At 36.9% G+C, this 11614-nt stretch overlaps 1 protein-coding gene across 3 annotated transcripts; it reads left to right on the top strand.

The window, feature by feature from the left end:
- Positions 1-2756: 2756 nt before the first annotated feature.
- Positions 2757-10593, top strand: LOC122064968 (pentatricopeptide repeat-containing protein At4g39530-like). Of its 3 annotated transcripts, none has more exons than XM_042628758.1 (4): positions 2757-2922; positions 3000-3120; positions 4480-6936; positions 10188-10593. In XM_042628758.1, exon 3 carries the CDS (start codon positions 4599-4601, stop codon positions 6927-6929), a length of 2331 nt encoding a protein of 776 aa, XP_042484692.1. In that variant the 5' UTR covers positions 2757-2922; positions 3000-3120; positions 4480-4598; the 3' UTR covers positions 6930-6936; positions 10188-10593. The 3 variants fall into 3 exon arrangements, with proteins under 3 accessions (XP_042484692.1, XP_042484691.1, XP_042484693.1); XM_042628757.1 differs by having other exon boundaries at positions 3000-3124; XM_042628759.1 differs by lacking the exon at positions 3000-3120.
- Positions 10594-11614: the final 1021 nt, after the last annotated feature.

Genomic DNA, 11614 nt, shown 5'->3' with positions numbered 1-11614 from the left:
ACAAATTAATCAATTTGATCGAATGCAAAAGCCTTAAGAGAGCAAATTGTCATACTTTTGTGGGACAAATTCAGACTAAAGGTTGAAAAGTGTTGTTTGTAATAATTTCCCTCCTTAAAGATAACTTCAATGGCGTTAGAAAAGCCCCATTGCTCTAGGGAGAATTCATCGGTTTTGGAAAGCCACTAAGTGCTATCTTCTAGGAATTACAAAAGTAAGGGAAGCTTTCTATGGTTTGCCCACATCCAATCCCAAATCCCCCTCCCAAGAGGTATAAACTGGATCAGTGTTGCATGGATCATACTTAGTATGGTCATGCTACAAATAATTGCATATGAGTCTGAAGAATGTTGTTGAAGACCCTATGGATTAGAAGAAAGTTGATATTGGATAGAAACCAAAAGAAAGGAGACCTTAATGTGCCACTAACGCACACCTGGGCCTTGGCCTGGTGGTTTATAGTGCTCAGTGGAGTACCTGCTTGAGGGTTGATCACTTGATTAGCTCTTTTCAAGTGCATCAAAGCTTGGTTTGCACTAATTTCCTTGTTTGCCAATAAGTATGGCCTTGGGCCATGTTGACTACTCTGTGAGTTTGTACTTGGCCCCTATGTGGGTTTAATATATAATGGCCAATAGGTCCTTGAATTTGAACAAAAAAAAAAAAAAAAAAAATGCCACCAAGTCTCATTTTCATAGAACTGCACGAATTAGGGAAACTTTCCAAAAGTTGACCCATGTTCGGTCCTTGATCTGACCCCAAGTGACAATATGAAAAGTAGAAAAGACGAGTGACCCAAGTGAAGATCAAATTTCCGTTTGATAACTCTCCGTGAGAACGCTTTTGGTGTTTTTCTATTCTATAGGAATGCAAATAGACAGAAATGCGTTTGGCACGTTCGTTCTTTTTTATATTCTCACAGAAGAATCAGTGAAAAAGAATAGGTTTAGAATAAATTGCAAGGACACCTAAAAGGTGTTTTCTCTATTCTTTTATGGCCTCTTTGGTATTGTTTTTTATTTTTTCCTATTTAACAAAAATCATTAATGAAATCATTTTTTTTTATCAAAACATAAAAATGGTTTAGGCACCGTTTGATAATATTCCTAGAAACGTGTTTCTGCATTTTTCTATGCCCAGAAATGGAAATATAGCCTTAAAAATGTCTGATAAATCCGTTTTGTTCCACCCATTTATAGAAACAGTAGAAAAGTTATCAAACGGTGCCATAATAAAGTATAGAATGAGAAATAGGTTTGGTATCCCTATGTGCAAAATGCTTTTTTGAAGAAATGGGTGAAGAGATGTTTCCCTTCACCCATCTTCCTCATAACTCTCTTTCTCCACTTTCTCTGTGCGGCTCTTTGAAACTCCATTTCCTCCTTTTCTTCCTCCCTCTTCTCCTCCCCCTTCTTCTTCGTCTCGGTCTTCACCTCTCTCTCTCTCTCTCTCCTGGTCTTTGAAGAAAGCAAATCTGATTTTAGATCTAAAATGCGGAGACACAATGTGAGACTAGCCGAAGAAACTATGCTGTAAAAGGGAAGAAAAGATATAACGCCACACATCTCAGAAGGTGACTTGCAAAGCACAAATGAAATTGTTTGTTTGTCTTAAATTCTTAACCCGTTTCAAACTTTGACGCGCTCCGACATATTTGGTGGTGACCCAAATGGGAGTTTTTTCTAAGATCTGTGATTGTAGTAGAGGAGTTGGGACCTGGCTTGAAGGAGTATATATATGTACTATCGTCTTGTTGAGCAAGCATTGTAAGATTTGAGGATTTTTTGTTTTAGGGTTTCTGGGCGAGTGTTCTTGTCGTGAGCTCTGGTATTCTTAAGAGATCTTTGTTGTAACTTTTCTTTCAATATAGCGAATTGCCCCCTTTTTGTGTGTGTGTGTGAGGACTTCACACACCATATTGGTGTGTGACCCTCATTAAATCTTTGTGTCTTGCTTGAATTTGTGTTTGTTCTCTTCGTATTTGTTGGTGTTTGTTCTAATAGAAGTTTAACCTCTATTCAAATGGAAAAAACACAAATTGATGCACGAGAAGAGAAGATTCATTGCCTTGGAAAGGTAGGAGACATGAAACAACTTTGCTTTGAAGGAATAGGTTGGCTGTTGGATTTATTCATGACCAATTTCAAGAACTTATGAGCAGGTGTTGAGATCGATCGACATCTAGACTCCATGAAATCGAAAATTGATTAGATCTGAAATCAAAGAAAGCAGATCTAATCGATTTCTTCTCTTGTGCTACTCCATGGGAGAGAAAGAATGACTCAATTTCCCTTCTAAGCGTGATTCTCTTATGACATAAAATGAAATGTCATTTTTACCCTTGATTTAGGGTCGTATGAGCAGTGCTCATTAAAGTTTAGTGTAAAAATGACCAAAAATCATTTTTTGTCGAAACAAATAAATGGCATTTGATTTATTTGTGATTTTTATGTTTTATTATTATTATTATTTTAAATAGAAACAAGCTCCATAAATGATTTCATAGGCAATCCAAATCATTTTTATGAACAAAAATAATAAAAAAATAAAAATGATACCAATGAGAGCCTTTACGGGTTGAAAGAACAAACTAATGTGGATCAAAGTCCTCCAAAATAATTCTAGGATTTGATCCACACTTGAACTTAGTTGAAAATAAAAACTAATTAAAAAATGGGAAGAGGTTAGTTTAATCCAATCGTGGATCAAATACCGCACGAGAATTTGGAGTACCTGATCCGGAGTCCGGACTCCAAACTGCCAAAGCTATTCTCCTTTTATTCCTGGTAAAACCACCCCAAGCCCATTCCTTCTTCGTAACCCTCTCCAAATCCACGACGAGTTCGTTCCTTCTCTCTCGCAAGAAACGATAACCCTGTCTCCATTCCGTCTGGTTATAGTGTAGATCGCTTTCTCTCGCTGGTATGCTTCTTCATCTCTCTCTCTCTGTTTCTTCTTCTGTCACTCATTCCGCTAACAGATTTACCCGCAAATCAAAGGATCTTTGGTCGGTTGAAGAAAAGGGTAGCATATCAAATTTTCCACATCTCTCATGCTCTCCCTGAAACGACATTGCTGTTGGTGGTTTTTTGAAGCTCGACTGGAGAGTTATTCTTTTCTGTGGGTAATCTCTCTCTCTGGACTAAAAAACGAGCTAGGGCTCTCTTGCAAGTCCTGATCATTGAATAGATGTGAAACCCTTTGCCGTTTCTTATCTCTGAATACTGACCTGCAACTTTGTAAAGAAAAATATTCAATTCTGTTTGAGGAACTGCTTCTGGGTTTTTTTAGTAGGGTTTAAGGGTTGCTTAAAAAATGGCAGATTGAACATCGAAGTCATCGTAGGAAATAGGAAAACAAAAAACATGATTAGGACTGACCTGCAACTTTGTAAAGAAAAATATTCAATTCTGTTTGAGGCACTGCTTGTGGGTTTTTTTAAGTAGGGTTTAAGGGTTGCTTAGAAAATGGCAGATTGAACATCGAAGTCATCGTAGGAAATAGGAAAACAAAAAACATGGTCTTTCTTATATGCATACCCAACATTGCTCCCTGAAACTCATTCTTTAATTTAGTTTGAAGGGTCCTGTTTTGTTTTCTTTAGAGTTTAGAGGGGAGTGCATAGGTTCAGCAGTTGGGACAGTTTGTCTAAATCCATAGGATCAGAAAAGACCTTCAAAAGACCTAAGATTATAAAGAGGGAGGAAACATGACTTTTTGTAATTTAACAATTCTGTTTTGTCATGGACAAATTTTTTAGTGTAATGGTATGTTAAAAGACAATTTCATTAACAAATTACTTCCTTATTTAAGTTAAATTTGACCATAATGGCGTATCTAGAACTGTTGATTTTATTGTTCAGAAGTGAATTTATCTAAAGTGTCTTCCAAACGTTGATTTTGTTCTTTTCCTATTCCAAGGATATTTCTGGAACAATTTTACCAAACGTTGTTTCTATTCCACCAGAGTGTTCTCACAACATGGAATCGAAAATGAACACTTTTGTAAAGGAACGCTTTAGGAATAGAAGTGTTATCAAACGACACCCAAGTCTGAGAGACAAATGTAGATATATTTCTTTCTTTTTTATTTCCCTAATGTAAATGTTATATTTTCATATCTATAAAATTGCTTTTCTATTACATATCCATTTCTCAATGAAATACTTTATTTCATTGAGCCTATTAAGGGAGGCCATATTTGAATGTTAATTATTCGAAATGATTACAAATCATTAAAATCCACTAGTCACCCTTTGGGGCTATGGACTTTTCTTTGGAAAAACCTTTCGGTATGCCTTCTTTAGCACAATTACTAGGTTCTTTTAATCCTTAAGGTCTATTTAGGAGGCATTTCCATACCATAATATGGTTATGGGCTTTTGGCCTTCCGGGAGGATTAGCCGATTAGGTGTTCTTTGGGAAGAGCTTGAGTGAGTTATGTTCCTGACTTAAGTGTATGGGGTTGGGGACTTGCAGGTTATTTCCATGAACAAAATAAAGAAGCAAGCATGTTGTACATTGCAATTTTGCAACCAATTGAATTGCAGCTGTTTACCATTCCCAATTCCTCGTTGATGAGATGAAATTTGTGCCGTATGATCAGAACTACCAGTTGCTCAATCAGAGCTGTTCACAGGTTATATTGCAGTCACAGTCACAATACTCCTCTCGCCAAATATTTATTACAAAATTATTCAAAGCCAAGATCAATCGGAGAATGCAAACAAATACACGCGAAGCTTATAGTTTCAGGGACCATTTCGGAGGTTTATTTAACAAATACCCTTTTGAATTTCTACTCAAGGTGTGGGGATTTAAGTCACACAAATCAGTTATTCAATCAAATTCCACAGAAGAATGTCGTTACTTGGACTTCCATGATTACGGCATATGTTCATCGTGGGTCCTTCGAAACAGCACTCCACTTTTTTGTAAAAATGATACAGTCGGGCGAGAAGCCAAACCAGTTCACCCTTTCGGTAGTGATTCGGGCTTGTACAGCTCTTAGTTATATTGAATTGGTTCTGCAGATTCATGGCTTAATCATCCATCTTGGTTTGGAAAAAGATGAATTTGCTGGGAGTTCTCTTGTTGATATGTACTTTAAATATGGTGGATTCTTAGAGGATGCTTGTCGTATCTTTAATGGTTTGTTTCGAAGAGATGCAGTTACATGGAATGTCATGATTTCTGGGTTTGCTCATGTTCATAATTCCATTGAAGTTTGTAGATTGTTTTCAGAAATGCAGGTTATTGATGAATTGAAGCCTAATGATTTTACATTTACAAGTTTGCTTAAGTGCTGTTTTTATCTAAGAGAGGTGGAGCAAATCCATGGCCTTGTTCTCAAATTTGGAACAGAATCTGATGTTGTTGTGGGTAGTGCATTAGTTGATCTGTATGGGAAATGTGCCAATATGGGTTCAGGTCGAAAAGTTCTTGATGCGATGGCTGGCAAGGATGGTTTTGTTTGGAGTTCAGTTATATCTGGTTATGCAAGAAATGACTGTGGGGAGGAAGCTATGGTTTTGTTCCGTGATATGTGTAGGAAAGGCTTGAAGCCTGATCAACATACATTGTCGTGTGTTTTAAAAGCTTGTGTTGAGATCAGAGGAATAGAAACAGGAATGCAAATCCATACCCAGGTGATAAAAAATGGCTACCATGCAGATTGTTTTGTTTCAAGTGTTCTTTTAAATCTTTATACTGATTTTAATTATATGGACGAGGCTGAAAAGGTTTTCAGAAACATTTCTGACAGAGACCTTGTTGCTTGGAATTCTATGATCATGGGTTATGCTGTCATGCCAGAGGGATCTACTGCCTGCATCAAACTCTATCGGGAATTTCGGAAAACTACCACATTGAAACCCGATGAAGCCACTGTAATTGCGATTCTGAAATCTTGTCAAAGTCAAACAGATTTAGACTTGGGACTTCAGATCCATGCAAATATTGTGAAATTCAACCTCAGGTGTGAGACTCTTGTTGGAAATGGGATTATAAACATGTATTCTAAGTGCAATGTAGTTGATGATGCTCGGAGAGCTTTCAATACCATGGTTCACAAGGATGAAGCTACATGGAATTCTATAATTGGTTGCTATGTTCAGAATGGGATCCAATTGGAAGCTCTTAAGCTTTGCAAAGAGATGTTAGCTGTTGGTGTATGTCTAAGTTGCTTCAGTCTCCCATTGTGCATCATTGCTTCCTCGGCGTTGGCATTCTTGGATTTGGGAAAACAGTTCCATTCATCTATTATCAAATTTGGTTTTGCTAGAGATGTCTATGTTGGGAGCTCTGTAATAGACATGTATGCTAAATGCGGTATCATAGAGGATTCTGTCAAAGTCTTTCACGAACTACGTGACCCAAATGTAGTTATTTTCAATGCTCTCATATCAGGGTTTGCGCAACATGGAAGAGCTTTGGAAGCAATTGAAGTATTCAAAGATATGGAAAAGATGAACATAATCCCAAACAAAATCACCTTTTTAGCTGTTTTATCTGCTTGTAGGCATGTGGGTCTTGTAGAGGAGAGCATATTAATCTTCAATTTGATGTGTCAAAGTTACGGAATTGAGCCAGAACCTGAACATTATTCTTGCTTGGTTGATGCATTTGGTCGTGCTGGTAGGCTTCAGGAAGCAAGCCAATTGCTGCAAAACTCCATTGGTGTTTCAGCATGGAGGACACTTCTAAGTGCTTGTAGGAATCACGGGAACTTATTGATTGGAGAGAAATCAGCAAGAAAGGTAATGGAATTAGAGCCCAATGATCATTCTTCGTATGTTCTTCTCTCAAATGTGTACTCTGAGGCTGGAAGATGGGAAGAAGCTATGGTTTTGAGGCAGCAAATGGCTAATATTGGAGTCCAGAAGTATCCAGGAAACAGCTGGTTGATGATAAGAGATCAAGTCATTTGAGTTCAAGGTAAAATAATTCCACACTAAAAAATTGTAAGGATCTCTAGACATATTGAATCAACAAATGAAAATTGTTGCCTTTTGGTGATTGTATTAATGTTGGGTATATATTATGATCAAATAATTGCCAATTGCCTACTTATGGGGGAACTTATAGATGATCTGAGTAAGATAATGAATTGTTGAGAAATCATAAATTATATCAGGCGCATGCTTTATCACTTAATTGTAAAAATGAGAAAATCCTGTGAAAATTGTTCATTTGGGCTCCATCTGGTTGGACGTGGAATGATGAAAAGCAGCTAAATATTTTAAGAAGAAAATACCAAATGCATGAGAAGGTATTGCTGCCTTTTAATCAATGATTTATATATTTAAGTGAAATTTGTAGTTGGAGAAGCTAATATAAAAGGGATCTATAAGTGTTTACATGGAAATTTATTTTAATTGCCCCACAACTTGTTTCCAAAAGTTCTTTTATGGGTAAAATAATGTTTTCAAATTAGTTGAAAGTTACTTACCAATATGCAATTTTCTAGAATTGTTTTCTTGGTCTTGCACACTTTTGAGTATATATGTAAAGTGACAAAATTTTACTTCTCATTGAAGGAAAATAGGAGGTTATAATAATAAGAGTGTAAAACAGTAAAAGTACAAATTATTTGACATCTTAAAAGCTGTCGATAAGAAAATCCCGAATTTACATTATTGCAAATTTTTGTTGTTACCAAATTGTTGTATGCAATGAATGATTAAGAATTAGAAAACCGATTGTTAGCACATATTGAATCTCATTTGAGCCAATGTATCATTGGTTGGCAAGCAAAGTGATCCATCTGAGAGATCACGGGCTGGTGAATTGGAAGCAACTAGCAAGCCCCCAAGTCAGTAGTCAACGAAGAATATTGGACATGATGGTGTGAGGATTAGGTTTCCTTTTGGAAGAGACATTTTCTTTGAGCAAGCCAAATGAACCGTACAGTAATGCCTGGCATTACTCAAATGCTTGCTTGTTTATCTGAAGGTGTCAGATTTAGGTCAACTACTTAGAAAATCCTTGAAAGAAGGCACCTGTAACTGATCAGTTTGAAAACCTAGGGGTCCCCATGTCCAAATTAGGTCAACTAAAATATCACTTAGAAAATCCTTGAAAGAAGGCACCTGTAACTGATCAGTTTGAAAACCTAGAGGTCCCCATGTCCAAATTATCTTGGTGATTTAGCATGAGAAAAGAAGATGCTAGAGCATTTCTGAATTTTGAGAACAAAAAGCATGGTTGTCATTAATAGATATAATATGGGCAAGATTGCTCCTAAAAGGAGTGAGTTTGACAAGGTGTTTCCATAGAAACAATTTGAATTTTGGATAGGTTTGGACATGTCAGATGTTCTTCCTGTTGGGGAAAATAAATCTTTTCCTTTCCTACTTGTGTGTAAATTAATGGAGATACAAAACAACGAAATATGCATAAAACCAATAATGCAAATAAATCAAATTCAAGCTAAACCACAGAAGGATGTACCATTTTTTACTTAGAAAACCCTTCCAAGGTGAGAGGGAAAGCTGTGGGACCTAATTCAGATGATAAATCTTCCATTATGAAAACAATGGGATTACAATATTGTCCATTATGAAAACAATGGGTTGGGTGGGTTTGGAATAGGCAAAGCAGAAATTCAAATAGGTGAAAGGTTTCTCAGACACTCAAAACGAAAAGGAACTTCCCATAATCTCTTCAATTTTCACAGAAGGAAAAGAACCTGCAAGGGGGAGGGTTGAGGCACGTCAGTTGAACAAAGCAATAAGAACTTTCAGATCTCACAATTTAACAAACCCAAAATGTAATTAATAGTTGAAATAAATTCTTAATCTTACACTGTTAAAACTCCACTTTTAAACCTGGACTCTTGATTAGTTCTTTGTCAGAACAATTTCCATCCCAGCCAAAAGGATATGACATACAACACTTGTCCACAACTAAGTCAACCATCTATTGTATTGTCAAACCTCCATCTGCATTCATTCATGTCTATATTTTCCCTCCTTTAAATTGTCCGGGAAAGAAAACTCCATACCGATCTCCAACTAATTGGATTGTGCTAGAATTCTAGAGATCTGTAAGTCTTAAATCATGATCCATCATTTCCATGTATTCCTCTTCCCATTTTTGGCAGATGGATTTCAAATATTTGAAGTTAGATCTATCTAGTTTGTCTATCCTCTCACCCCAAATTCAATACCCTCCTGCTTCTTTTGTTTATTTATTTATTTTTTTTTTTTCAAAGACCCTAGGAAATCCTCTTTATCCCTATTTAAAAAAGAGTTCTCGATTAAGCAATAGTCCATCTTTTTATTTCATTTTTATTGCCCACATCTGTACTGAATTTCAAAATCAAACATTCATATAGGATCTGCTTCCTATCCTCACCAGCTGCATCCACTTTGATATGGTGATTCCTACCCCTCATTATAATCATAGATTGCCACAAGTAGGCATGACTGCTGGCAGCTCCCTAAAGATACATGTTTGCAGAAGATCTTCCCTGTTCTTAGAAGTATTTCTCCTCCTCTCACTTCCATGGCCGTTCTGAAGTACTTACAAATAGGTATTTTCCATCTATTTCTTACATTCACATCCTCACATTGGGTTGGCCATATGCCAGAGAAAAACGTATCCTGGAGGTCCTGGGGTAGATCTTTCAAAGGAATTTCAATGATTATATGAATCAGCGGGTTGTTGTGCTTCATATTCTGTGGAGTGTTTTAGTTCTAACAGAAGATGATTCAAGGAGCTGGAAATGGGAAGATCCAGGAAACACTCAGTTAAATCTTTATTTGAAGGATTGCCCATGCAAAGGCATATCAAGGTGATGGAATCCATCCCACCCAGAGGAGAATGTAAGTACAAACATCCATTAAAGCGGATTTGAAAGCTCACATAGAGAGGATATTAAAACCCTCCAGGCCTCAGGCTGTCCGATAATTTTCACTCAAGCCTCAGTTAATGTGGTTTTTTTTTTCATATGTCTGGAAATGCAGGATATTGGAGTTGGCCTTTGATGAGACTTTTTTTTTTTGTCAAATGCATAATAACTGTTTTGGGCACTGTACTTTAACTTAAGTGTCTTTTGTAAGACTTTTCGTTTTCAAATGTTTTAAGGGTTCTGGATTCTCTTCTTGATTGTGAAGGGTGCTTATATAATCAGACAGTTTGGCTTATTCAGCTTAAGAATTAATAAGCACTTTTGTTCTTTGCAGGAACTGAAGGCATGTTTAGTACAACTTCTCCAGTATGATTTTGAGTGACTTTTAATTTCAATTCAATGGAGTCATCCTTCAATCTTTTTGCTCTTTTGGAGTGGTCTTTCTGAAGTGAACATTTTTAGCTTCTCCTCACGCTCGTCAGGCTCAGAATCTTCATCTTGAGCAGCATAGAAAACCAAAATTCTATACGGCGGTTGAATATACTTGTACATTTGGTAGGGGTAATCTATGTTTGTATTCATTTACTTTAAGACACCTCTACAAATCAAAGAAGTGCTTCAAAAAAAAAAATCAGGATATCAATTGCAGTCCAATTTTCTATATTTAAGGAACATTTTTCCAATGCCAGTTAAGCTAATTTCTTCATCTATTTTATTTATTTGTTCATTTGAGATGAGTAGCTGGTCTTCTATTTCTGTTGCAATTGTGGAGTTAATTAGTTGCAGTGAAGTGACTTCCCTCAGTTACCTGAAAGAATATGAAATTATTTCTTCTGCTCCTTTTGACAATTATTTCTTCTGCCTCTTGGGGGTTGGATCATATAAAGAATAGTAGACAAACAACTATAAAGAAAATTGATGCAATCCCGAGGATGGGAAACCTCAAATTTCGGGAAGAACGGTAAAGGATGGTTAGAGTTCGATTCAGAGCTGGTTGGTTGATTCATTAGGCACTAAGTTGGATAAATCTGAAATCAGGTCCTAGGTCCTGTACTGGCTTAAGGAGCTTAACATCAAGCTGAGGGGCTACTTCTCTAGTGACCCCAATCATTCCTATCGTAGTGCCAAGAGCTTCTCATTGTCATCCAACTATCTTGATAAGGTAAGCAAGAGAAAATATGATGGAAGAGAGATTCACATAAGTTTGATTCGGTTTTACGGACAAATCCATGATGTCTTGACTTAATTTGAAGGTAACCGATCTCTACTCTTTTAGAGATAATCTAAGGATTGCAAATCATATCTTCCCTCCTTCGTTAGCTCTTCTTAAATGAGTAGTACAATCCATCTAAACAACTCCATAAACCCACATCCAATCAGTTACAGTAACTTACAATAACCCCTAAGAATAACTCTTTCATAACTACTAACATAACATCCCTTCCAATATGTAATCACTATACCATCCCCATGCACAATTGCACATAGCATGTAATGTGCCTTGCATACAGGTTGACTGGGGACATAACAAGTCCCTCCCTCTTAAATTCTAGTCTTGTCCTCCTGTCCGAGTTCTGGAAATTGGTCTTCCCACAAGGCTTCACGGGGTGATAGGCCTTGGCCAGTGGATAGAGATTTGCTCCTTGCGCCTATGCTTCAACGACCTAAAACAAGCTTGTGGATTAGGATGAAAGTTCTCCATTTGATTCTCATACTGTTGGCAAATCTCCCTGAACCTCCTACCCTTGGTTTGAGTAGTGA

Source organism: Macadamia integrifolia, unplaced genomic scaffold (genome assembly GCF_013358625.1).
Source record: "Macadamia integrifolia cultivar HAES 741 unplaced genomic scaffold, SCU_Mint_v3 scaffold1841, whole genome shotgun sequence".
NCBI lineage: Eukaryota > Viridiplantae > Streptophyta > Magnoliopsida > Proteales > Proteaceae > Macadamia > Macadamia integrifolia.
Note: the sequence above shows the minus strand (reverse complement) of the source record. Positions and strands in the feature narration are given on the sequence as shown.